Raw genomic sequence first — 27,599 nt, 5'->3', positions numbered from 1 at the left:
TGAAGTTTGGAAGGTAGGAGACAAAGTACTGGCTGAATTAAAGCTGTGACGACGGGGCGTGGGCCGCGCTTGGGTAGCTCAGATGGTAGAGCACGTGCCCGCGAAAGGCAAAGGTCCCGAGTTCGAGTCTCGGTCCGGCACACAGTTTTAATCTGCCAGGAAGTTTCAAACAAGTAGCAGCTTTAAATTATTCTGTGTCCGTCCGGAAGGTGAGTGCCGTCTGTTAACTACCGTAGAATGTTCTTTTTCGATATCACAGCACTGTAACAAACAACACTGGATTGTCAGCGAGCAGGAAGCCGCTTGCGTGGTGCGCCAGACGTCTGCCGCCGGCTGTGTGCCTCGCTGCACCTCGTGGTTCAGAGGGACGAGTCTGAAGGCTCAGATTACAGACCAACTACCACACGTAAAGATAAACTCGTGATTCACTACGAATCATCGTTTACGTCGGAGCAAATGTAAGCGAGCGGGCATACCTGTTTCACTCGATATAACGCTATTTACAGGATAAGATTACTTTGCACGGCGAGTACGCCACTTTTGACGAAGCAAGCAAAATGTTGCAATAAGAGGCGGTTGTTGTTGTTGTTGTAGTTGTTGTTGTTGTTGTCTTCAGTCCAGAGACTGGTTTGATGCAGCTCTACATGCTACTCTATTCTGTATAAGCTTCTTCATCTCCCAGTACCTACTGCAACCTACATCCTTCCGAATCTGCTTAGTGTATTCATCTCTTGGTCTCCCTCTACGATTTTTACCCTCCGCGCTGCCCTCCAATACTAAATTGGTGATCCCGTGATGCCTCAGAATATGCCCTACCAACCGATCCCTTCTTCTAGTATGCCACAAATTTCTCTGCTCCCCAATTCTATTCAATACCCCCTCATTAGTTTAGTGATCTTCCCATCTAATCTTTAGCATTCTTCTGCAGCACCACATTTCTAAAGCTTCTATTCTCTTTTTGTCTAAACTATTTATCGTCCACGTTTCACTTCCATACATGGCTACATTCCATACAAACACACTACAGGCCATTAAAATTGCTACACAAAGAAGAAATGCACTTGATAAACGGTTATTCATTGGACAAATATATTAAACTAGAAATGACTTGTGATTATATTTTCACGCAATTTGGGTGCACGGATCCTGAGAAATCAGTACCCAGAACAGCCACATCTGGCCATAATAACGGACTTGATACATCTCGGCATTGAGTCAAACAGAGCTTGGACGCCGTGTACAGGTACAGCTGCCCATGCAGCTTCAACACGATACCACAGTTCATCAAGAGGAGTGACTGGCGTATTGTGGCGAGCCGGTTACTCGGCTACCATTGACCAGACGTTTTCAGTTGGTAACAGATCTGGAGAATGTGCTGGCCAGGGCAGCAGTCGAACATTTTCTGTGTCCAGACAGACCCGTACAGGACCTGCAACACGCGGTCGTACATTATCCTGCTGAAATGCCATCGCAGGCGGTCCGGTCTGTGATGCAGCGTCAAGGGCAACCGCAGCCATGGTCTCCGAGCTGAAAGTCCATGCTGCTGCAAACGTCGTCGAAGTATTCGTGCAGATGGTTGTTGTCTTGCAAACGTCCCCATCTGTTGACTCAGGGATCGAGACGTGGCAGCACGATCCTTTACAGCCATGCGTATAAGATGCCTGTCGTCTCGACTGCTAGTGATACGATGCCGTTGGGATCCAGCACGGTGTTCCGTATCACCCTCCTGAAACCACCGATTCCATATTCTGCTAACAGTTATTGGATCTCGACCAACGCGAGCAGCAATGTCGCGATACGATAAACTGCAATCGCGATAGGGTACAATCCGACCCTTATCAAAGTCGGAAACGTGATGGTACGCATTTCTCCTCCTTACACGAGGCATCACAACAACGTTTCACCAGGCAACGCCGGTGAACTGCTGTTTGTGTATGAGAAGTGGGTTGGAAACTTTCCTCGTCAGCACGTTGTAGGTTTCACCACCGGCGCCAACCTAGTGTGAATGCTCTGAAAAGCTAATCATTTGCATATCACAGCATCGTCTTCCTGTCGGTTAAATTTCGCATCTGTAGCACTTCATCCTCGTGGTGTAGCAATTTTATTGGCCAGTAGTGTACAAAGCGTAGCGAGCGTGTTGCGCGGGTTGCGCCCTCGCCTGGAGCTCGATGAAGCAGACAGCGAATGCCTCCTTGAACATCATGGAAGAGAATATTTCACACTGTCACATTATCAAACACAATGAACGTCAATTTTTTCCCTTCACGTTTCCTGAATGTATTTTAGATAGCTGCTTTAATGCCCGCAGCTGCTGCATGCTACCAGTTTCTTTTGGAGTTAACGGTATTTTCGTTTATTAAATGGCTCTAATCCACTAAGTACAACTCAGTCCTTACGACACCTTTTCTGTTGTCATTACTGTATCAGTCTGTTGGATGGCAGGAGCCGCTTTCAAATGAATACTTTTATATCTGACCGTAATGAGAAATAATGACGATGCGCAGGGGTATAGAGAAGAAAATGTAGCTGTAAAAAGCAAGACACGAGACGCTCGAATACAGAAGCTGGTGATATTAGAGACGAGAATATAAAAATTGTAATATTTTCCATGGAAGACGTGTTATGAGTTCCGCCGCGCAGCAGCTGCAGCAGCCGGAGGCTGGAATGACGTCACGCTTTAGTCGACTTTCTGCTATGGCCTATGGGGCAGGTTGTGGGGCAGTGAGCGTGCTTGACGACCATTTGACTGCAGCTGCCCGAGATCCGGCCCTTTACAGCTGTCTTCGAGAGATTTGCCTGTCGCATTTTGAACTTGGTTTTCCGTTGCAGCGCCGGAAATGTGCATTTCGTACAAGTGTGTTGGCATGTATACCATATTTGGGCAAAAATATCCAATGAGAAAAAGATCACGAGGATAAGGAACTATTAACCCTCAATCGGTGTTGTGTTGTGTTGTGTTGTGTTGTGTTGTGTGAGGATATCCCCTCCAACATTCCAATGCTCATGACGTTTCAATTTTCCATGCTGTGCACCTGGGCTTATCAGAAGCTTTCGTTCAGTTGGTTGCGTGCGTTTATAATGAATGGTCATTGTTGTGGGCTGCTTTTAATTTGACTTGATACGTATAAGAAGTTTCTGGCAATATGCGCGACCCCAGAACGCAGTTTACGTTACAAAATCAGTAATTTTCAACATTTTACATTTTGCATTACCTACAGAAATATCTCTAGGCGTGGCTACTTCAGGTCCAGATTTTGAAGCTATTGCCTCTCAGTGCTTACAGTGATGTTGAAACTGCCAACGAAAGTGACCCTGAAAGCAACAATGTACACGATACTGAATCAGAACTGGATATATCAGTGTGTGACGAGTGTCAACTACTTAGTGAAGGAACCAAACAGAACACTTCCCATGAGCGCAAAGTACGAGGGCCGTTCAATAAGATTTTTTTTCTCAGAATATATTTATTGTTAAATCAGAATTCGGTGACAATATATATCATCATGTCTTGTCCATGCCCTAGTTTTGTAAGTAGTATCCATCACATTCTATGGCCGTACGCAAGCGTTGTGCAAGAGCATGTACTCCCTGTTGGTAAAAGCTCTTGTCCTGCAGGCGTAGCCATGTTTCCACTGCATGACTTACTCTCTCATCATCTTCAAAGTGTGTTCCCCGTAGAGAATCTTTAATCGGCCCGAAGAGAAGCAGATTCGAGGGTGCCAGGTCAGCATGTCTGGAGCAGCGGCTGTGACAGGACGTCCCGAGCGCGCCTGATAATGGAGCCCTTTCTTTACCCATCGCCAACTATACTCCCATCAACTGCAGCATCGCCATGCACTGCACACAAACTTTTATGAGTGTTCACCACGGTCTTTTTTCTGCACACAAGAATTCAATAACACGCTGCTTGAAACGTGAGTCGTATATAGACGCCATTTTCAGGCTGTACTACTGCTCTGCCATCTGTCAGAACGGTTCGAAATTTCACTGGCCTAAGAGAACAAATGTCCAACGTGAAGCACCAACAAGTACGTTAAATGTGGGGCATTGCTTATTGAACAATCGTCGTATATAAGTTATCAACGGAGGCGCTCGATCAGCTTAGAGAGTGTGGATGAATGAAAATTTGTTTAAGTTCAGGTTTTCTGAAATTACCTTAAATTAAAGCTTACTTGAAAATATTTATTTTGGTCATTTATGCACATAAATCCACTGCTCTTAATTAGCAAGGATATGATTCAAAGGTTTTTCAGTAATTAACAGACATATGGCAATTAGAAGCAGGTGCGCTAACGATATATTAATTTTTAAACAGTCCATTGTTATATTTTAATTTTGTAACGCTGTTTAAATTTCAATAAGAACTAAATAACAACGGGAGGAGCCTGTAAATATTACTTAAAATTCCCTGTCCAAACGCCTGTGTAGAAAATGTAGTTAGAGACTGGGATATGTTAATACCCCAAAACATAATTATTTCATAAAACACTTACGGATGGACTTTTCGCGTTTTATTTTCGATATAGAATTTTGAACTGTCGTTTCGACGAGTCAGTCTTTGGTATTTCTCGGGAAGGGTAGACCCTGTCAGCACAGACAGCTAAAAGACAGCACCAACAGCGAAATAGTGGATAGGAATTGCTGAAATCTTTTCGGAATACCTGCCGAGTGGCAGCATCACCTTTTAGCAACGTTTTACGAGTTTCCTATTTGTCATCTTCAGGCGAAGATGTCTGAAGCTGAGTGGGAACTTCGTTGAAGCGTTGCTACCAGATGATGATACCACCAGACTGATATCGCGACAGAATTTCATCGCTGAAAGAGACTTCATTCACGTATAAAATGAGTATAAATCTCATGCTTGAAGGGTCAACTGACTCTGAGAGAACTCTCATATAATAATTGTACTATCAGAAGTGACAACCAAAGAGAGTGAACGGTTTGAACTAAATCTACACACCACAAACTACGTCATGTTGTGTATCAGTTGAAGAGACAAAGTCTGTAAGCAAGTTCGTGATGATGTTTATCACTTTATTCATAAATGTCCGTCTTGATGAGGTATGCTGCAAAATTCGCAGTCACTGGTTTCGGCTTATTGCCCGTAAGACCTGCTTCAAATAGAAAAAAACACTGACAAAAATAAGTTCAGCTTAACTAACTAACCTGCGATGAAAAGTGCTGCTCTTCTTTGGATCTAGAACCAAATATGACCGGGAACGAGGAGAAGAATCTCCCTGGGTTGCTAAAGCTCCCATGACCAAATGCGTATTTACTCTCAGTATGTTGTTTCCATTGAAGTTTTTTGTGTCCTGTCCATACAGGAACCTAAAATTTATCTCGCGATATTGAGTTCAACCATATTTATTGACGTCATTAGTGAAAAGCGAACAACAAATAGCATTTTAAACATTAGAGGACCCAACAACTGAAACAGTACATTCTCTTTTTTCGATAAGGCACTGAACGGATTAAATAAAAGTTGCGAACAGTCTTCGTATCATTTGAGTAAGACATTTGTGTTGCTCACAGAATATTATTGCAAGAGTTGAACCATTGTGGAAAAAGAGGAGTAGCTCGCAGTTGTTTAAGTTGGTTTTTGGATTCGGGGAAAGGGACCAAACAACGAGGTCATCGGTCCCATCGGATTAGGGACGGATGGGGAAGGAAGGCGGCCGTGCCGTGTCAAAGGAACCATTCCGGCATTTGCGTGAAAAGATTTAGGGAAATCAGAGAAAACCTAAATCAGACTGGCCGGATGCGGGTTTGAACCGTCGTCCTCCCGAATGAGAGTCCAGTGTGCTAACCACTGCGCCATCTCTTTCGGTTTTAATTGATTCCCCGTGTAAATAGGCTTGCTAATATGACAACTAATTCTAAAATACTGTATGTTCAAATATGTGTGAATTCTTATGGGATTTAACTGCTAAGGTCATCAGTCCCTCAGCTTACACACTACTTAACATAAATTACCTTAAGGACAAACACACACACCCATGCCCGAGGGAGGACTCGAACCTCCGCCGGGACCAGAGCGCTCGGCTAATCCCGCGCGGCTCTAAAATACTGTATGTATTTGTTTGTTGTTACTAGTTTTGTAGCGAAGGATGGTGAGTGCGATGTAGGCGGTGTATCAAATAGTGCACTTCAAGAGATACGTTCATGACTTGTAGAAAATAAATTGATGCTAAATTACAGTAAGATTTAGTATTTGCTGTTCTTAACACACAATTAAATTTTCATGACACAGAATGGGCATGTAGTCAGCGATTCTCAACAACTCACTTTCATAGGTGTTCAGATACTGTAAGCTGTTACGAAAAGCCCATGTTCAGGATATTGTTCAAAAATTGAATGCTGCTATATTTACCAATATTATCGGTAACAAGAGATAGTCAAAGACGAAAAATTAGTCTCTCTTGCAATTTTCATTCGCTTATGATGTGCAATATTATATTCTGGGGTAACTGTTCCCATTCACAAAAGGATATTTTGAATCGGATACAGGTATGTCGAGCAATATAGCTGTATCCACAATCAGATTTTCACTCTGCAGCGGAGTTTGAGCTGATATGAAACTTCCTGACAGATTAAAACTGTGTGCCGGACCGAGACTGGGACTCGGGACCTTTGCCTTTCACGGGCAGGTGCTCTACCGTCTGAGCTACCCAAGCACGACTCACGACCCGTCCTCACAGCTTCAATTCTGCCAGTATCTCGTCTCCTACCTTGCAAACGGTAGAGCACTTGCCCGCGAAAGGCAAGGTCACCTGTTCGAGTCTCGGTCCGGCACACAGTTTTAATCTGCCAGGAAGTTTAATATAGCTGTAAGCTGACAAACGTCTTGTATACCCCTGTTCATGAGTCAGACAGTGCTCACGCTGGCTTCTCAATATTTTTCTTTAATGTTGTTTGTTGTTAACAGTATGAGCTTATTCCCAAGAATTAACCGCTTGTACTAGTTAATACAGTGCAAAACTTTACACTCCGTAACCCACCTCCTTGTCTCTTGTGCAGAGGTGCGTGCAGTATTTTGCCGCCTCCGCATTTCCAGTAAGCTATCAAGAGAACTAAAAAATCTTAGCAGTAGACTCAATCCTCGCGCATTTAAAATCAAAACTGAAGAATTTCGGCATGGCTCACTCCTTCTGTTCTCTTCTGGTAAAAATTACAGTAATTTCTGTGTTACGTATTGTTGATCATGCCCATATATATACTGGCAGCATGTCTGCGCAGGATTCGTGTACATTTTATCTGTTATTTTTCTGGTGTTAATCTCATGTACTGACTCGGTGCAGGACCATGGAGATTTGCTACTCAATTTGGTCGCACGAACTAGATGTGAAACACACAAATTCTCAGCTGTATGCTTAAAGCGAAACAAGAACATTCGTTATAATTGTACATCGTATGTCTACGTCATTCATTATTTTTTAGGGAAGTTTATTTAGTTGATACATCTATATCACGAAATTAATGGTTTATGAATTTTTGGAAATTAAGACGTGCATAATACTGAATGCAGTGTTCTTTTTTTAGTTACTGACCACACCACTAAACAACAGAGCTACTATCGTTCACTCAATTTTGAGAACTTTCTTCCACTTCGAAGTTATGCTGGGATATTGTCTCTTGAATAGCCAAAATCCCTTTCTGCACTTGGCATGCCTCATTTTATTGACTTCTTTTTCTTCTAGGTTGCTTTTCTTACTACGGTATTACTGCCGCATTAGGACCAGACGTCGGAGGTTGTTAAAAATTAAAGCTTTTATTGTTGTCGTTCTTGATAGTTATATTTAAAAAGGAATAGTAATTGCTTAATTTGTCGAGGAAAGCACAGTCGAAATTTCTCTGTGAAAACTGTGTTACCACTATGAAATGAATTTCATACCGGCATGGCTCTTTATCCTGAATGCATTAGTTCTACATCTACATATATACTCCGCAAGCCACCCAACGGTGAGTGGCGTAAGGCACTTTACGTGCCACTGTCATTACCTCGCTTTCCTGTTCTAGTCGCGTATGGTTCGCGGGTAGAACGCCTGCCGGAAACCCTCCGTGCGCGTTAGAATCTCTCTAATTTTACATTAGTGATCTTCTCGGGAGGTATAAGTAGGGGGAAGCAATATATTCGATACCTCATCCAGAAACGCACCCTCCCGAAACCTGGACAGCAAGCTACACCGCGATGCAGAGCGCCTCTCTTGCAGAGTCTGCCACTCATCTCAGAAAACGCTATCAAGCTTACCAAATAACCCTGTGACGAAACGCGCCGCTCTTCTTTGGATGTTCTCTAACTCTTCTGTCAACCCGACCTGGTACGAATCCCACACTGACGAGCAATACTCAAGTATAGGTCGAACGAGTGTTTTGCAAGCCACCTTCTTTGTCGATGGACTACATTTTCTAAGGACTCTCCCATGGAATCTCAACCTGGCACTCGCTTTACCAACAATTAATTTTATATGATTATTCCACTTCATATCGTTCCGTACGCATACTCCCAGATATTTTACAGAAGTAACTGTTACCAGTGTTTGTTCCCCTATCATATAATCATACAATAAAGGATCCGTCTTTCTATGTATTCGCAATACATTACATCTGTCGATGTTAAGGTTCAGTTGCCACTCCCTGCACCAAGTGCCTATCCGCTGCAGATCTTCCTGCATTTCGCTACAATTTTCTAATGCTGCAACTTCTCTGTATACTACAGCATCATCCGCGAAAAGCCGCATGGATCTTCTGACACTATCTACTAGGTCATTTATGTTTGTTGTGAAAAGCAATGGTCCCATAACACTCCCCTTTGGCACGCCAGAGGTTACTTTAACGTCTGTAGACGTCTCTCCATTGAGAACAACATGCTGTGTTCTGTTTGCTAAAAACTCTTCAATCCAGCCACTCAGATGGTCTGATATTCCGCAGGCTCTTACTTTACCAGGCAACAGTGCGGAACTGTATCGAACGCCTTCCGGAAGTCGAGAAAAATGGCATCTATCTGGGAGCCTGTATCTAATATTTTCTGGGTCTCATGAACAAATAAAGCGACTTGGGTCTCACACGATCGCTGCTTCCGGAATGCATGTCGATTCCTACAGAATAGATTTTGGGTTTCCAGAAATGAAATGATACGCGAGCAAAAAACATGTTATAAAATCCTACAACAGATCGTTGTCAGAGATATAGGTCTATAGTTTTGCGCATCTGCTCGACGACCCTTTTTGAAGACTGGGACTACCTGTGCTCTTTTCCAATGTTTGGAACCTTCCGTTCCTCTAGAGACTTGCGGTACACGGCTGTTAGAAGAGGGGCAAGTTCTTTCGCGTAATCTGTGTAGAATCAAATTGGTATCCCGTCACTCTGTTGAGTGATTCCAGTTGCTTTTCTATTCCTTGGACGCTTATTTCGATGTCAGCCATTTTTTCGTTCCTGCGAGGATTTAGAGAAGGAACTGCAGTGCGGTCTTCCTCTGTGAAACAGCTTTGGAAAAAGGTGTTTAGTATTTCAGCTTTGCGCGTGTCATCCCCTATTTCAATGCCATCATCATCCCAGAGTGTCTGGATATGCTGTTTCGATCCAGTTACTGATTTAACGTGAGACCAGAACTTTCTAGGATTTTCTGTCAAGTCGATACATAGAATTGTACTTCGGAATTTACTTCTGTGTAATTCCATTACTTCTATGACAGCTTGCTGCTTTCCTGACTGTGACAATAGTGGATATCGTGGAAAGCTCGGATTTTCATGGCGAACTAACGCGACACGTACACATAGAACATTTTATACTACTCGATCAAAACATGCTCGCAAATGCCGTAGGCCATGGACTTGGTCAGTTCACGCAGTTACATAGCAAATTATACTTTGAGTCTTGTCAACTTAAGTAAAAAGTATTTATTAGTCAGCGTTGGTACTATCCGAAGAGATATAAAACTACTGAATATTCTCCAGATCTGTCGATACTCTCACAATTTCGTAACCAATCATTCTGTGCGTACACTTGCCGTAGAGGTATCGAACATAGGGGTGTTAACAATGCAGTGTAACAATTTTCTCCGTGGTGTTCTTGATTGGCTCTTTTATCCTCGTCCTGGATTGGACTACAGAGGAAAGGGGGCTGGGGGGTGGGGGCTACCCTTGCAACGCCGCGTGCTAGCGGCGACGAAAACAACGTGGCGTGAGAGCGGGGTCTGACGCATCGCGTTCCCACAGTGGCCGGCAGTACGCAGCTGCCTCTCGTAATGTCGCCTGGCCGCTCCTTGCCGAAGCAAACATTGCGCAAGCGCGCCTCTTCACCGTGCGTATCCCGCTTTGCTCTACTTGGCGAGATTTATCGTTCTCAATTTTGGCACAGACGTCGCGACTCGTGCCACGTACGGACCAATAAATATTTGAGGAGTAAGCGTGTAGATAACTAAGGACAAAAACGTTCCCGTGTATATGTACTTAATGATAGTTCGGTGGTCGTGGATAAGGAGGGTTGACAGATAACCGACCTCCCGTGGCAGAAATTCGTATTTTGTTAGCGCTACGTCATACTTCGCCGATAGTGTGACTCCTATAAGCAGCAACGCAGGTTTCATTGGGAATGATATTCTGTAGACCCTCTTACATCCTGCATCCCTCAGATTTCGGCTTACTCGTGGGGGGCAATTCGAACTTAACTGCTGTGAAAGGTATTGGCTCACTACCCTACAGATTAATGGAAAAATTCTAGGTCAAGGGTCCTGACGCAGGTTCCTGACACTGGAAAATCAGAATTTTTAAAGGCAACTCAGGCAATCGGTCTAATGGTTTTCACGAAATTGAATAATTGCTTTCGCTCTGTTGCAGATATCCACGAGGAGGAAGGCCAAATGTAAAATCAGTTTTTGAATTACGGTTTCTAGCGGCAAAAGTTATCAAAGCTGTTGATATTCGTAAAACTGAAGAAACTGCAAAAAGGTGGGAATTTAAGGAGATGGGGCCTGGATAAACTGACTAAACCAGAGGTTGTACAGAGTTTCAGGAAGAGCATAAGGGAACAATTGACAGTAATGGGGGAAAGAAATACAGTAGAAGAAGAATGGATAGCTTTGAGGGATGAAGTAGTGAAGGCAGCAGAGAGTCAAGTAGGTAAAAAGATGAGGGCTAGTAGAAATCCTTGGGTGACAGATGAAATACTGAATTTAATTGAAATAAAGAAAATATAAAAATGCCGTAAATGAAGCAGGCAAAAAGGAATACAAATGTCTCAAAAATGAGATCGACAGGAAGTGCAAAATGGCTAAGCATGCATGGCTAGAGGACAAATGTAAGGATGTAGAGGCTTATCTCACTAGGGGTAAGATATACTGCCTACAGGAAAATTAAAGAGACCTTTGGAGAAAAGAGAACCACTTGTATGAATATCAAGAGCTTTGATGGAAACCCAGTTATAAGCAAAGAAGGGAAAGCAGAAAGGTGGAAGGAGTATATAGAGGATCTATAAAAGGGCGATGTACTTGATGACAATATTACGGAAAAGGAAGAGGATGTAGATGAAGATGAAATGGGACATATGATACTGCGTGAAGAGTTTGACAGAGCACTGAAAGACCTGAGTCGAAACAAGGCCCCGGGAGTAGACAACATTCCATTAGAACTACTGGCAGCCTTGGGAGAGCCAGTCCTGACGAAACTCTACCATCTGGTGAGCAAGATGTTTGAGACAGACAAATTACCCTCAGACTTCAGGAAGAATATAATAATTCCAGTCCCAAAGAAAGCAGGTGTTGACAAATGTGAAAATTACCGAACTATCAGTTTAATAAGTCACGGCTGCAAAATACTAACGCGGATTCTTTACAGACGAATGGAAAAACTGGTAGAAGCCGACCTCGGGGAGGATCAGTTTGGATTCCGTAGAAATGTTGGGACACGTGAGGCAATACTGACCCTACGACTTATCTTAGAAGCTAGATTAAGGAAGGGCAAACCTACGTTTCTAGCATTTGTAGACTTAGAGAAAGCTTTTGACAATGTTTACTGGAATTCTCTCTTTCAAATTCTGAAGGTGGCAGGGGTAAAATACAGGGAGCGAAAGGCTATTTACAGTTCGTACAGAAACGAGATGGCAGTTACAAGAGTTAAGGCGCATGAAAGGGAAGCAGTGGTTGGGAAGGGAGTGAGACAGGGTTGTAGTCTCTCCCCGAAGTTATTCAGTTTGTTTATTGAGCAAGCAGTAAAGGAAACAAAAGAAAAATTCGGAGTAGGTATTAAAATCCATGGAGAAGAAATAAAAACTTTGAGGTTCGCCGATGACATTGTAATTCTGTCGGAGACAGCAAAGGACTTGGAAGAGCAGTTGAATGGAATGGATAGTGTCGTGAAAGGAGGGTATAAGATGAACATCAACAAAAGCAAAACGAGGATAGTGGAATGTAGTCGAATGAAGTCGGGTGATGCTGAGGGAATTAGATTAGGAAATGAGACACTTAAAGTAGTAAAGGAATTTCGCTATTTGGGGAGCAAAATCACTGACTATGGTCGAAGTAGAGAGGATATAAAATGTATACTGGCAATGGCAAGGAAAGCGTTTCTGAAGAAGAGAAATTTGTTAACATCGAGTAGAGATTTAAGTGTCAGGAAGTTGTTTCTGAAAGTATTTGTATGGAGTGTAGCCATGTATGGAAGTGAAACATGGACGATAAATAGATTGGACAAGAAGAGAATAGAAGCTTTTGAAATGTGGTGCTACACAACAGTGCTGAAGATTAGATGGGTAGATCACATAACTAATGAGGAAGTATTGGATATGATTGGGGAGAAGAGAAGTTTGTGGCACAATTTGACTAGAAGAAGGGATCGGTTGGTAGGACATGTGTTGAGGCATCAAGGGATCACCAATTTAGTATCGGAGGGTAAAAATCGTAGAGGGAGACCAAGAGATGAATACACTAAGCAGATTCAGAAGGGTGTAGGCTGCAGTAGGTAGTGGGAGATGAAGAAGCTTGCACAGGATAGAGTAGCATGGAGAGCTGCATCAAGCCAGTCTCAGGACTGAAGACCACAACAACAACAACAACAACAACAACACTGTATATCCACCGAATATGACGAAAGAAGGTGGTCATTTATTAGAAATGTCGTTTGTGAGTGTCTAATAACTCCACCACAACAAAGGTCAAAAATTAATTATGATTGTAGTGTTGCTCACGCTGCTAAATATTGCATTTTCGGGCAACAACAAAGTTATATTCTGTGGCTGGTATCATTAGAGCTGGTCTCGTTGTGAACTAATGGCTCAATCGTCGAAAATCTAGGTAGTGATGTTTCCGAGCTCAGATGCAAAGAGGCCTAGGTGCTATTCTGCGATATTCAAAAGTTTTATAGATGTGTTTCATAAACCAGTCTTGAAGATTAAACTTTTGCAAGTAAGGACAATGGTGATGTAAAAAAAAGTAATCAGCACTCCGAATTTAAGTTACACTTCTTTTTTATTGCTTTTGTTGCAATATCACGTAACTCGTTCCAAATCATCACTTCAAAATATAAAACATACTTGAAAATATCTTCCTCACTGTTAACGTTCAAGTTTCTAAACTGACTACAATTTGCGTCTTTCTAACATGACGACCAAAGCTTGACTATCTAATAACCGCTTACGCGCCCAAAAATCAGAGTTACAAGTACGTCAAAGATCATAGTGACAAAAGAAAGAATACACATAAGAATAATATCATTGCAATATATACATATCGATGTATCGAAGTACCTCTACATTAATGAAATCAAATCTGAATGTTGTCACAGAAATATGTTACTATTTTACAGAAACACAGTAGAGTATTGCTGGTATCGAGAGGTTGATGTGAGGTGCTGTAATGGTTACGTAATTCAAGTACCATTACAAAGGGAAGGACGAATGTTCGTGATGACAGTACTGACCGTTAGTCTATAGTCAGTAGCGAACTGGTACAGAAAACTGACAAAAAAATTCGGCGTTGAATGTCATTTAAACTGCCTGACAACTTTCAGCAGATTTCCTGAAGTGTTTCATATGAAACACTGACAATTAAGGTACCGCGTTTCCGTCCTCGTTGGGTTCCAAAACTCCTTCGTGGACACGAGTCTCAACAGATGGCAGCTTCTCTGCACTTTATTTTTCGTTACATGCGAAAGGAAAAGGCCTACTGAATTGTGACCAGTGACGAGCTATGAATTTCCTATTCTAAAGAGTAGACAAAACAGCAGTCAGTTGTGTGGAGTCATACTGCCTCACCCATAAACTCAACATTCATTATCAGCCATAAAGTTTGTGGTTACAGTTGGTTATTGTTTTGGGAATACTGGTGGATTTTACGGAATATCGAAGGGCAATAAATTCTGTAACCTACTGTGAGGCATTAAGGAAACTGAGAAATGTCTCTCAAAACTGGGCCACACATTGCGTGGCACACAGTGTTCCTTCAGTGAATGTGTCTTGTTAAATTCATTAGAATTCGGGATGTGCCCATTCAGTCATTTCAACAGCGGAATGTCACTTATGACGACACGAAAGTAAGGAAGTAAGGATAACACAATACCCAGTCCGATATAGTAAACGCTTAAATAGGTATGGTGATCATGTATACAGGTAACATGGTGTAGTTTTTAGATTCTTCTGATTCACCCTCAGTACTTTATTCATACCCTATTGGAAGTTACCCTCTGTACAGAACGCGTATTTCAGGTACTATTTCCATCAGACTGATCACGCTATATTTCCCTTTAAGCGTTGCGGTACAACGTGGTTCTATCGATTATTATTACGAATAACAGCCAGCTACAATGCAGCGTAATACTGCAGTGCATTCCTAATAATCTTATCATTAAAAGACATATTTTGCACTGCGAGCCCCAAAGAACAAAAGTTATTACATGAATGTTCGTACTAAATTGCTCAGAGTAAGTTTTCCAGCTCTGTTGACTTGCATAGGTGTTTTTTATCGGTTACTAAACACACTTTTTGGTCGCAGGAAATCGCTACTTGCCGCCACGCGTGTAATGAAGTTAAAACTACGAACAAGTACGGGTTGCTTACATTGTCAACAAGCTTCTAGCGTCATTGCTCGTTAAGACGGTCGTGCGCAAAAAGAGGCATCCACACGGGAAATTATTCGCCGAAATGATGCATACCACAACGACTTCAGTAAAAGAAGTCGAAACACGCGGTACCGGTCATAAGTGTTTAATAACCACCAGCTCGGTATGGATGATAAGTTGAGAAAACTGTCCCGAAACACATATGGTACAAAACCCCACTGTTTCCTGCGCATGTGACCCGACATCAGTATGGGATATGATCACCACTCACGCGTACACAGGCCTTACAACGGGTAGGCATACTCTGGATCAGGTGATTGAACAGCTGCTGGGGTACAACTTCCCATTCTCGCACCATTGCCTGTCGCAGCTCCTAAAGAGTCCTAGGGGTGTGAAGACGTGCAGCGATACGTCGCCCGAGAGGATCCCAGACGTGCTCGATGGGGTTATATCTGTAGAACAGGCAGCACGGTGGGGCCGTGGGTTATCATCCATCAAGAAGAAGATTGGACCCACTGCATCCCTGAAAAGGCGGACATACTGGTGAAAAATGACGTCTCGTTACACATGACCTGTTAGTTCTCTGTCAAAGACATGCAGGGGTGTACGTGCACCAATTATAATCCCACCCCTCACCATCAAACCACGACCTCCATACAGGACCCTTTCAAGGACATAAGGGGTTGGTATCTGAACCTGGGACCACTGTTCCAATGACCATGTACTGTGTTCTTGACACCAGGCTTTACGGGCTCTCCTATGACCAGGGGTCAGTGGGAAGCACCTTGGAGGTCCCCGGGCGAATAAACCATGTATTTTCAGTCGTCTGTAGATTGTGTGTCTGGAGACAACTGTACCAGTGGCTGCAGTAAGGTACCGAGCAAGGCTACCTGCAGTACTCCGTGGCCGTCTGTGGGCACTGATGGTGAGATATCGGTCTTCTTGTGGTGTTGTACACTGTGGACGTCCCATACTTTAGCGCCTGGACAAGTTTCCTGCCTGCTGGAATCGTTACCACAATCTTGAAATCACGCTTGTGGCACACGGAGGGCCCGTGGTACCAGCTGCTGAGTTTGACCAGCCTCCAGTCACCCTAGTATTCTACCCCTCCTAACGTCATCAATATGTGTTCTTTCGGCCATTTTCAACACCCAGTCACCATTAGGATGTCTGAAAACGTCTCCACACTTACTCGCTATACCGTACTCTGACATGCACCAACACACCTCTGCGTATGTGGACTGCTGCCAGCGCCACCGTGCAACGACCGCAGGTCAAATGCATCGCATGGTCACACCCCGAGGCGATTTAAATCCGCAAACCGCCACCAGATAGTTGTTTCACCATGCATCAGCATTATCCTTTATTTATGAGCATGAGTGTACATACCCCTAGCGCCGTAGAGCAAGGGAACATTTTGAACGTAATCATGATAAATGACATCAGATTCTCCTCCCAAGGAGTGCATCAGATCCTCCTCCGCAACTAGTGCTGTGAAAGGGCTGATGATCTTGGTGTGGTGCTGCCCGCCAGTTATCGGTGAATGCCACGGGAATGGAGTCCCAAGGGTTCCGCAAAAATTTGCATCAGTCATGTTTTGGGCTGGTATGTGTGCATTTATGTATCGACGATAATTGGAGGATCGTGTACAGTATTGTTACAGGCTCCTGAAATCTGTAGTTCCGCCCTACTGCTAACACTACGGCGATGGATTCGTGTGTCGAGACTAAAGGCTGTTCACATGACTTCAGTTCTCGAATCGCGTGTTTAGATATCTGTCATTCAACTTACAACCGCTCATATGAGTAAACGTTAGCGGAACGTTCACGAAAAAAAACAAAACTCTAGGCCCGAAAAACGCACGTTGAGGCGTGGATGGATGGATGAATGGCGCCAGTGTGTTGTTCAGTTGAGGGCGTTTCCGTCATGAGCAGACGAATTTTCCGTGTTTCTTTTTTCTTTCCTCTGCGTAGATATGTAGTTGAGCTGAATAGGTCCCAAAAACGTCATCCAGCTGGTGAAGAATGACTTTATTGATCACAAAGTATGATGAATTTTTGGATTACACTACTGGCCATTAAAATTGCTACACCACGAAGATGACGTGCTACAGACGCGAAATTTGACAGGAAGAAGAAGTTGTGATATGCAAATGATTAGCTTTTCAGAACATTCACACAAGGTTGGCGCCGGTAGCGACACCTTCAACGTGCTGACATGAGGGAAGATTCCAGCCGATTTCTCATACACAAACAGCAGTTGACCGGCGTTTCCTAGTGAAACGTTGTTGTGATGCCTCGTGTAAGGAGGAGAAAGGAGTACCATCACGGTTCCGACATTGATAAAGGTCGGATTGTAGCTTATCGGGATTGCGGTTTATCGTATCCAATAACTGTTAGCAGAATATGGAATCAAATGGCTCTGAGCAGCATGGGACTTAACTTGTGAGGTCATCAGTCCTCTAGAACTTAGAACTACTTAAACCTAACTAACCGAAGGACATCACACACATCCATGACTGAGGCAGGATTCGAACCTGCGACCGTAGCGGTCGCGCGGTTCCACACTGTAGCGCCTAGAACCGCTTGGCCACCAGACCGGCAGAATATGGAATCGGTGGGTTCAGGAGGGTAATACGGAATGCCGTGCTGGATCCCAACGACTTCGTATCACTAGCAGTCGAGATGACAGGCATCTTATCCGCATGGCTGTTACGGATCGTGCAGCCACGTCTCGATCCCTGGGTCAAGAGATGGGGACGTTTGCAAGACAGCAACCATCTGCACGAACAGTTCGACGACGTTTGCAGCAGCATGGACTATCAGCTCAGAGACCATGGCTGGGTTACCCTTGACGCTGCATCGCAGACATGAGCGCCTGCGATGGTGTACTCAACAACGAACCTGGGTGCACGAATGGCAAAACGTCATTTTTCCGGATGAATCCAGGCTCTGTTTACAGCATCGTGATGGTCGCATCCGTGTATGGCGAAATCGCGGTGAACGCACATTGGAAGCGTGTGTTCGTCATCGCCATACTGGCGTATCAGCCGGCGTGATGGTATAGGGTGCCATTGTTTACACGTCTCGGTCACCTCTTGTTCGCTTTGACGGCACTTTGAACAGCGGACGTTTCATTTCAGGTGTGTTACGACCCGTGGCTCTACCCTTCATTCGATCCCTGCGAAACCCTACATTTCAGCAGGATAATGCACGACCGCATGTTGCAGGTCCTGTACGGGCCTTTCTGGATACAGAAAATGTTCGACTGCTGCCCTGGCCAGCACATTCTCCAGATCTGTCACCAATTGAAAACGTCTGGTCAATGGTGGTCGAGCAACTGGCTTGTCACAATACGCCAGTCACGTCTCTTAATGAACTGTGGTATCGTGTTGAAGCTGCATGGGCAGCTGTACCTGTACATGCCATCCAAGCTCTGTTTTACTCAATGCCGAGACGTATCAAGGCCGTTATTATGGCCAGAGGTGGTTGTTCTGTGTACTGATTTCTCAAGATCTATGCACCCAAATCGCGTGAAAATCTAATCACATGTCAGTTCTAGTATAATATATTTGTCCAATGAATACCCGTTTATAATCTGCATTTCTACTTGATGTAGCAATTTTAATGGCCATTAGTGTACTTTCTTGGGGAAACAGTTTTCAAATTCTCTTAAAAGTGTATCATGAAATAAGTTATAGTTTAAATTAGCATCGGCTTCCTTGTACACCTCATCCCAGTCTAACTGCTGAAGATTTTCTGTGTAATTTCTAATAGTTGTATCATTAATTGAACGAACAACTTTGGAGGGTAGTTTTGAATTGCTGAATGGAGCTATGTCATATACTGAAACTAGCTGAGCACCATGATCAGAAAGGGACAAGAATTTATGTTTTTAATCTTATCTTGGTCTATAAAAGTGTTATCTATCAATGTGCTGCTGTCCTTTACTACTGGCGTAGGAAAATTAATGACAGATGTCCAATTGAAAGAACCGAGCAAGACTTCCAGGTCATTTTTCCTATTATACTCTTTCGGTGAATCAACATTGGCCAGCCGCTGGTGGCCCAGCGGTTCTAAGCGCTTCAGTCTGCAACCGCGCCACCTCTACGGTCGCAGGTTCGAATCCTGCATCAGGCATGTATGTGTGTGATGTCCTTAGGTTAGTTAGGTTTAAGTAGTTCTAAGTTGTAGGGGACTAATGACGATAGATGTAAAGTCACATAGTGCTCAGAGCCATTTGAACCATTTGAATCAACATTGAAGTCCCCACAAATAATAATTTACTTTCCCCTATCTGACAGATAGCACAACAAGACATCCAAGTTTTCTAGGAATAAATGTAAGTTTGCTGAAGAGGACCTGTATGCTGTTACAATTACAAAAGAGCCCTCCTTCAGTTTAAGTTGACAGGCACATGATTCTATATGTTGCTCTAGACAAACCCACGTTTCAGCACGTTACAGGAGGACGGTCCATACAAAACATTTTGCCGGTCTTCTTGTAAAACCTTTGTCCTTATTGCTGCAGAAAATTCTCCTTTTCTTATAATATGCCTCATTTGCCATTGCGTCCGCAGCTCGTGGTTGTGCGGTAGCGTTCCCGCTTCCCGCGCCCGGGTTCCCGGTTTCGATTCCCGGCGGGGTCAGGGATTTTCTCTGCCTCGTGATGACTGGGTGTTGTGTGATGTCCTTAGGTTAGTTAGGTTTAAGTAGTTCTAAGTTATTGGGGACTGGTGACCTCAGATGTTAAGTCCCATAGTGCTCAGAGCCATTTGCCATTGCTGTTTTGATTTTAGTTTCTGCGCTACTTTCCGGTCCGTTTCTGTCCTGTCGCCCACGTTCTAATTCTCCATGCAATATTATTTCTACCTTTTTTATTTCCTCCCAGCGCCATTACTTTTCTTTGTATTTATTTTCATTGGTTAATTTTTTGATATTGTGTGGTTGCGGCCTGAATAGCTTTAGCGGTTCGTACTGTCTCGACGGTACCGGCGATTGGCAGAGAGTAAAAGCGCGCCGTCGTGTTGCAGAGGCGGAGCTGGTGCAGGTGGCGCCGTCGGTGTTGGCGGCGGCGTCGCTGCTGTGCGCGGCGCGGGGCGTGCACGCGGGCGCGGCGTGGCTGCCGGCCGCCGAGGCGGACGCGCTGCGCCTGGCCGGCGTCGCGGCGCCCGCTGCCGAGCGCGTGCTCTCGCTGCTGGCGTCGTCCTACCCCTCGTCTGCCGCCAAGCCCGCCGTCGACCGCTGGGACGCCGTGCTCACCGCGCTGCCGCTGCCCGGACACTCCTTCTGACACTCCCCCTCTTCGGCGGAGACTGCTCCCGCCGGTTTCTTACTCGCCCACATCACACGTTCCCCTTACTCGCGCTACACTCCAGTGCCGAGTTGAAATTTTGACTAAGCCTAACAACGTGCCCGTCAAAATACTTTCTACCGAATTACGTTTTGAGAGTGTTAAACATTTTCCACTCGCCTACCACTCCACCTTCCTCCCCTTAACCTCCCACAAAGAAACTATATTTGTGCCGACGTGTTGCGAGCGAGTTTAACGTCTTCTGTGCCCTCATTATGTCGACCTAAGATTTACAGTGTTACACAAGTTAATAGCATTGTCTTTTGAATCAGTTAATTTATTTACTACTTTATAACATGTACTCATTTAAGGTCTTGTCCATCAACATGCTGTAGTTGATTCACTTTTTGCTTAATCCCCTTGTTTGCTTCAGTGATTTTTCTCTCATATTCTCCTTCAGTATGGTCATTCCAAACTTTATAAATCCCAATTATATGCCAAAACATTTCTCTCTCCATTTCGAGGTCTAAACTGTCGCCATTTTTGGAACACGCTTTCTCGGATACTGCAGGCTCGTGACGTACTGAGCGCGTAGACCGGAGAAACGATTCTGGCTCTAATACTTGGAAAATTTTTTTATTCCAGTCTGTGATCACAATATCAATTGTTTAGACGATGACCGGTTTCAGTCCGTAATGATCATTCTCAGATCTCTTTTACACCATGTCCTAAAGTGATAAGGCCATAATGGCATTGTCAAAACATATAAATATAATCAGCACAGCATCGTCACATAGATCTAAAATAAGGTGTAGAATAGGCCACATCGTGATTATTCTACACCTTATTTTAGATCCACGTGACGATGCTGTGCTGATTATATTTATATGTTTTGACAATGCCATTATGGCCTTATCACTTTAGGACATGGTGTATAAAAGATCTGAGGATGGTCATTAAGGACTGAAACCGGTCATCGTCTAAGCAATTCATATTGTGATCAGAGATTGGAATAAAAAACATTTGACAGTACTGGATCACTGTTTGTGTATGCGATTGTGTCATGGTTGGTGGATCTAATACTTGGCTTGAAGCTTTTAATGCTAATTGTAATTAGAAATGATTTCCAGTTCCCTGGATAAGAAAGGACCTTCGTGCATTCTGAGATAAATAACTTTTAGAGTCAAAGTTTGTGCCCTCAAATATCAAATTAAGTAGCATATTGAAAACATCTCTATATATCTAGAAGTTGACAGTGAGGCATATGTCAACTGGGGGAGGGGGGGGAAATGTGGAGTTCTGAATTGTTGAAAATTATGGCGCACCTGTTTCACTGCATTTCTTTCAAATTCTCTTTCTCCGATGGGGAGCTGCACATTTCTCAAGAATTTCTTTTTATTGGTTCCTCTCATTGTCTATGGGCTAAAACTGATCCAGAGTGTGTATTCCGGGATCCTGAGGGCACTAAGAGTGTAGAATTTCTTTCACAGCTTTTAGACCTTTGCCCACTTTCCGTTTTACACTGTGCCATTTTAATCATGCTCCACACCTCTCATTTCCTGTTACACTGCTAGCTGATAAGGATTACTTGTCAACTATAGTTCACACTTCATATTCAAACTGCATTAATGTTAGGCCAGTAATGTTATCTTTGAGGTTTCCAAGCACACCCGATGGAAGATGTATTCCCAACTGTCCAGCCAAGCTGAAGACTCCGTTTTGGCATATCCTCCAGTTGCCTTTATCAAAGAATTTAGTAAAACTAAAGGTAACGTGTAAAAGCAATGTTTCCCCTCCTGTACAATACAGAGATTCATTTCCACAAGGAGGTGTTGAATTATATTGCTCTGTTTATGTATTACATCCTGATGCATTGCAACAGTTACATGGCACAAAGTAGCAGACAGCCGGAAATACAAGTAGATGATGAATCTGCCATCAGTGGCTAAATTCATGGAGTGCCTGTACAACAATCAAATTACAAACATGCCACAGTAGTTTGTGAATCTTCCAGTTGGCTGAAAAAATTAAAGTAATAAGATGTGAAACTATTTTGAAAGAGTAATCCAAGTCTACAATAGTGTATAAAATATGTCAACAGGTGATTCAAACACCTGACCAGTTATTTGCCTTGATACCAAAGATCTTTATACCACTGGTAGCTGTGTGTGTTCCTTCCTTCATGTTTTAATAGTAAAGCTATTTTTAATCTTCCATCTTAGATTGTTGTACATGTTCTCTAAACAAGTTCATGTTCTCAAAAGATTGAGATACTCTTGATTGGTCTAAACTGATAATATTTTGTTGCTTGTGAGATTAGCAACGATTTTCATTTGGTGTCTGTCAGCTAGGTCAGTGAACTACAACCATGAACCTCTATTATACGCAAATGGAGTGGTGAGGAAGAAACAACATTTAATCAGTGTGAAAATGTGTTTATCTGACCAAAGATAGCAATGAATAGTTCAGTGTCCATGTGATCTGAACTCCTTCTTTCCTTCTTGTTGTGGAATGCTAGTTATGGTGGTGGTAAAGGTATTGTGTATATGTTGTGTACATAATGTACTTGGAATTTTACTGCTCCATGTTTAGTTAGATGTGGAGAAAATGTTGGAAGTTGTGATGTTAATAATTCTGATGCTAGGAAATGTACCAAACCTGTTGTATATGTTAAAAGTTCAAAATTTGTTACCCAGTGATCTCATGTTTGTATTTTTTATTTAATTTTATTTAATGTGTCATGTGGCACATTTTCTTTTGATCTCAGCTGTTTAGTAATATTTGTTACCCCTTTTATATAAACTGCTACAGATACAAGGCATAACTTATTTCGAAGCATTCTGTGATGTGGTAGTTGTTTTCCATATATTTGATAGGTGTTCTTCACCTTATTAATTACATTCCATGTAAAGGTGTGTTAAAATTGTTTCCATGTAGGTTTTACTTCTGTACATTATATACATAAATGCATTTATGGTTTTCATCTAGTCTTAATATTTGTTTTATTAATTTCTCCATATAATGGAGAATCATTTCTCAATGTGTTTACAAAAATGAGTCTCACCAAATGACTTAAAAATTGAGTACAGTCATGGTTTTCTTTCACAAATTGTCCATATACCACTTGGTGTTCAGTTTTATGTTAAGTTATTAAACATATTTTATGCTCTTAAGCCAAACACTTTCAGGTAAAGTAATTCATAAGTTTGCACCAAATATATTCATAAGCAGATGATTTATACATTCATTGTGGTTAATATATTAAAATAAAAAATATTTATTATGCCTCTCTGTTATATTCACTATTACACAATTTGATCACATCTACTGAAATTCACTTTTCCTACTAATCCTTTTGATTGGATTGTACAATTAAGTTTTTTGGTGAGAGCTGTAATAAAATGTAGTTCTGATATGACCACAATATGTTCCAGTGGGTATACTACCTTCCCTTCTGTAAAGGGCGTTTACATGTTTCTGATGAAGGCTAAGAGACACGGTCCATTCAGAAACAATGTTTCACAACCTGAGAAAAACAGCTAGAACATACAGCAAACAGAGCTGTTAAGAAATAATCTGTGACATTTGACAAACATAAACAGTACTATAATGTACTCTAATGAAGTGTTCTATTATTCACAATCCATCAGCTTCTATCAAGGGACTCAAACATGTTAATGGAAAAGGAAACCAGTTATTTTGAGACATGCAACATAGATATCACTGTGTGTCTATCTCTCTCAAAAGTGAAGTTTACAGTGGTAAAGTAGTAGAATAATATCCTGATTGATAATTTCACAATATTTTCATCAGAATTAATTCCTTTACTGTGAAACTGGTCAGACTAACAATCTGATTTAGCATTAAAAATTATCAATATGCCAAGCTTCTCTCAAATGGTTACTCCTATGTCACTTATCTTGGCCTTGATTTACATGTCAACGTTTGTGTGTTTCACAATTATTATATAATTGAAAAATGAACTACACAACTTGGACATTACAAGAGGGTTACAATATTAACTAATTATCTGAAGCCAATTTTCAGGTTTTCAAATTTTGGTCCATGTTAATGTCATCATTTTATGCTATATTTTGACAGCTGTCCTAGCTGTGTCAACTCACAATTGTTGGAGTGTAGTCTGTAACACTTGAGATCTGCACTCTCCATTGCTGAAGACAGCTAATTCTGCAGAAAAATGTATGTCTTCGTGTTCTCACACACACTACTTTATGTATCAGGATTATTGTAATGGAGAGTGCTCCCGTGTACATTTTGATATACTTTGAGCCTCTTCAACTGACACTTCACACCACAAAAATGGCTATAGATGACAGATGAACTGTTCACTGAACCAATCACATTAGATGGTGTACAATACTGTTCATACAAGTAACATAAATACTTCTAAGAATTAATGTAACTGAAAGATTAACACTGTAAAACACAGTGTAGGACACATTCTAAAAACACACAAGAAAACAGTGCTAAGACATTCAGAAAATTACATAGCTAGGAAACACAGTTGATCCTGTTATGGAAGTATTGTGGACTGATCGTAACAAATATCTTGATAACACAGTATATGTCTGAAGTCAAGTGGCATGTGGCATGGTCAACAGGTTGAACCGTGTGTGTGTGTGTGTGTGTGTGTGTGTGTGTGTGTGTGTGTGTGTTCAGAAATTCACTGTGTCACATTCAGTTCCAAACTGCCACAAACATATGGGCACTCCGAGAAGGCTTGTGGGTATAATTGAGGTTTTATAAGTGCCCCATATTCTTATAGGAGGAATTGCTTATCAGATAGTATAAAAAATTCTGTATAAATATGTCTGACAACCAATAAAAGTTGTGAGTTATCGGTGATTCTCATGCAGGAAATGGTATACATTGCATTCTGGCACAGTTAGCCGTTGCTGTTAATAAATGTGCACACCATGCCCACAACATTACATCCTTGCTGCTGCATTCAATCCGAAAAACTGTTCAGCAGGTTGTTCCTCCAACTTGTAGACTTGGGAATATTTGCAATGAGGAATAAGGGACAGTGATAGACCTCACTAAGTTACTCGCTGGAAATGGAGTAATAAGCATTGTGATTAGTAGAAAATGATCCTGTAAAAGTGTACGAAGAAATGGAGCTCATGATGGCATATACCACGCTATGGTGGGATCAGTTCTTCGCGGACAATTACTTCATCTATGTTGCTTACATTGTGTGCAAGCTCTCATGCTAAAAGACCATTATTTCAGATTACAGGACCCCCAGTGGACACCCGGACTGGGTGCTACAGACCCTCATTTCACAGCTTGCATTTTATCGATGAGATGGGATTCACAAAGAGTGCGGCAATAAATTACCCTAGTTGCTACATTTCACCAGATACAGATTATAGAACAAAGCATCTGGTTTGGCTTAATATCAATGTGTAGGAAAGGAGCTGTGGGTGACAATTTCATACAGCGAATACACATTACCAGACAAATTAACATGTTGTTTGTAATCACCATTGTTCACATGTGTCTAATTGAAGGACATTATCACTCCATTAAAATAATATTTTATAAACTAACTTGAAGTCCATAGCAAGGGTACTTAGCATGGTAACACACGTGAGGGTTTCTTCCTGTCAGTTGCATGTGGAGTGCGGGAAGGATGCCTGCTTGAATACCTCATTGTGTATTATAACCAGTTAATTATCTTAAAACTCCTTGCAGGAGCAAGGCATAGGGGACTGAAAAAAATCTCCAAATTTTTCACTTCATATTGGTTCCTGAAATTCTGTAGGTAGGCTCTCAAGGAATAATTTGTTAGTGCCCATTCATTAAATGTGCGACATTTTCAATACAAACTGTGGGAAATATTATACACCTTCAGAGTATGTGACTGTCGGTGAAACTCTTCCAAGTTTCAGAGGGAGGTGCCCGTTCAAAATGTATTTGCCCAAAAAAACTGATAAACATGGATTGAAGGTTTTGTCACTTTGCGATGTTCGCACATTTTATTTTTGCTGTGGGAGACCCTACGTAGATAAAAACACAATACAGAGGAAAAGCTCCCTTGCTTTGCCAACATGCTATGTCATTTGTGTGAAAACATATAACATACCAATTGCAGTGTAAAAACCGTCAATTGATTTACATCGAACGAATTGGGTGAGGAGCATACTAAACGTAAACTCATTTCTGTTGGCACAATGCAGAAAGCAAGAGAGATACTTCCGGGTTGCTCAAAGGATTAGATCCTATGACATCAAAATTTGTTTACCAGCCCGACAAAATGCTCACCACCTTCTCTGAAAAGAACAAAAACGTAACACTTAAGCACAACGCGTGAATCAGGAACCGTAAATACTGACTTGTACACGGAAACCTGAAGTCGTTCCAGTCTATAATTTGGCGAAAGGAGTCGATTGTTTCGACAGAATGTGTAACTTGTAACAAAACAAAGGGGCGCTCTCGTCGTTGGCATACCCGATATTATACGAATAAACAGCTGGGTTTTATTCACCTTAGCTGGAAGTAAATTGTCACAACAATTTTTTTTTTTTTTTTTTTGAAAAATCTTGCCTACAGCTTGACGTTCAATATGAAGCGAATGCAAGCTAATGTCAGGATTATGAGAACCTTACGTCTTGAAACAGGGATGGTCCCTGGAACTATGGAGGACACCAATAGCCCCGTCTCTGGTACGCCAACCCTCAAGAAAATGAAATGAGGTACATGTGCGACAGAAAAAAGGATAAGAAATCTAACAACATATGAACCAAATGTAGACGGCCAGTTTCCAAGGAACATGATAATTAAATCGATCATGTTTAATGTGTGACTCTTCGAATTCACAACGTAAATCCGAAGAAGACTAATTCTGTGATGAAAATTTGCAATACGTGTTTGTGCCTATTTTCAAAGTTTATGAACCGTTCAAGTTAATATACTTTTCTCACCTTGGTATAGTCAATAGTATAAGTCGTTTCTGTTTCAGGTAATTTCGGAAAACGTGCCAGTTTTATTCAAAGTGTGCTCAAGATTATATTTATTTTTTATATCAATACAATCTTCGAGTTTATACATTTTTCTATGTCTGATTTCGGTTTTCAGTATATCTGGTTTGTTGTAATTCGTTTCTGATGGCAATTTTTAAGAAATTTCCGAAGCTGAGGCCTAAAGTCTGAATTTGCGATGAAAATATGTGACGTTTCTTAAGTACGTCTACTTGCCCGAGAAATAAGGCTGTTCTCATATTCACTGTTCGCTCAAG

At 42.1% G+C, this 27,599-nt stretch overlaps 1 protein-coding gene across 1 annotated transcript in view; it reads left to right on the top strand.

Moving 5' to 3' along the window:
* Positions 1-20,338, top strand: part of LOC126282348 (G1/S-specific cyclin-D2-like) — a 151,255-nt gene extending 130,917 nt beyond the window's left edge. The window contains exon 4 of the mRNA XM_049982004.1: positions 20,079-20,338. Coding sequence (XP_049837961.1) covers positions 20,079-20,338 — 260 coding nt within the window. The remainder of the gene's footprint in view (positions 1-20,078) is intronic.
* Positions 20,339-27,599: the final 7,261 nt, after the last annotated feature.

The sequence above is a fragment of the Schistocerca gregaria genome, chromosome 7 (genome assembly GCF_023897955.1).
Source record: "Schistocerca gregaria isolate iqSchGreg1 chromosome 7, iqSchGreg1.2, whole genome shotgun sequence".
NCBI lineage: Eukaryota > Metazoa > Arthropoda > Insecta > Orthoptera > Acrididae > Schistocerca > Schistocerca gregaria.
The sequence above is the reverse complement of the archived record's forward strand: the minus strand, read 5'-3'. Positions and strand labels throughout refer to the sequence as shown.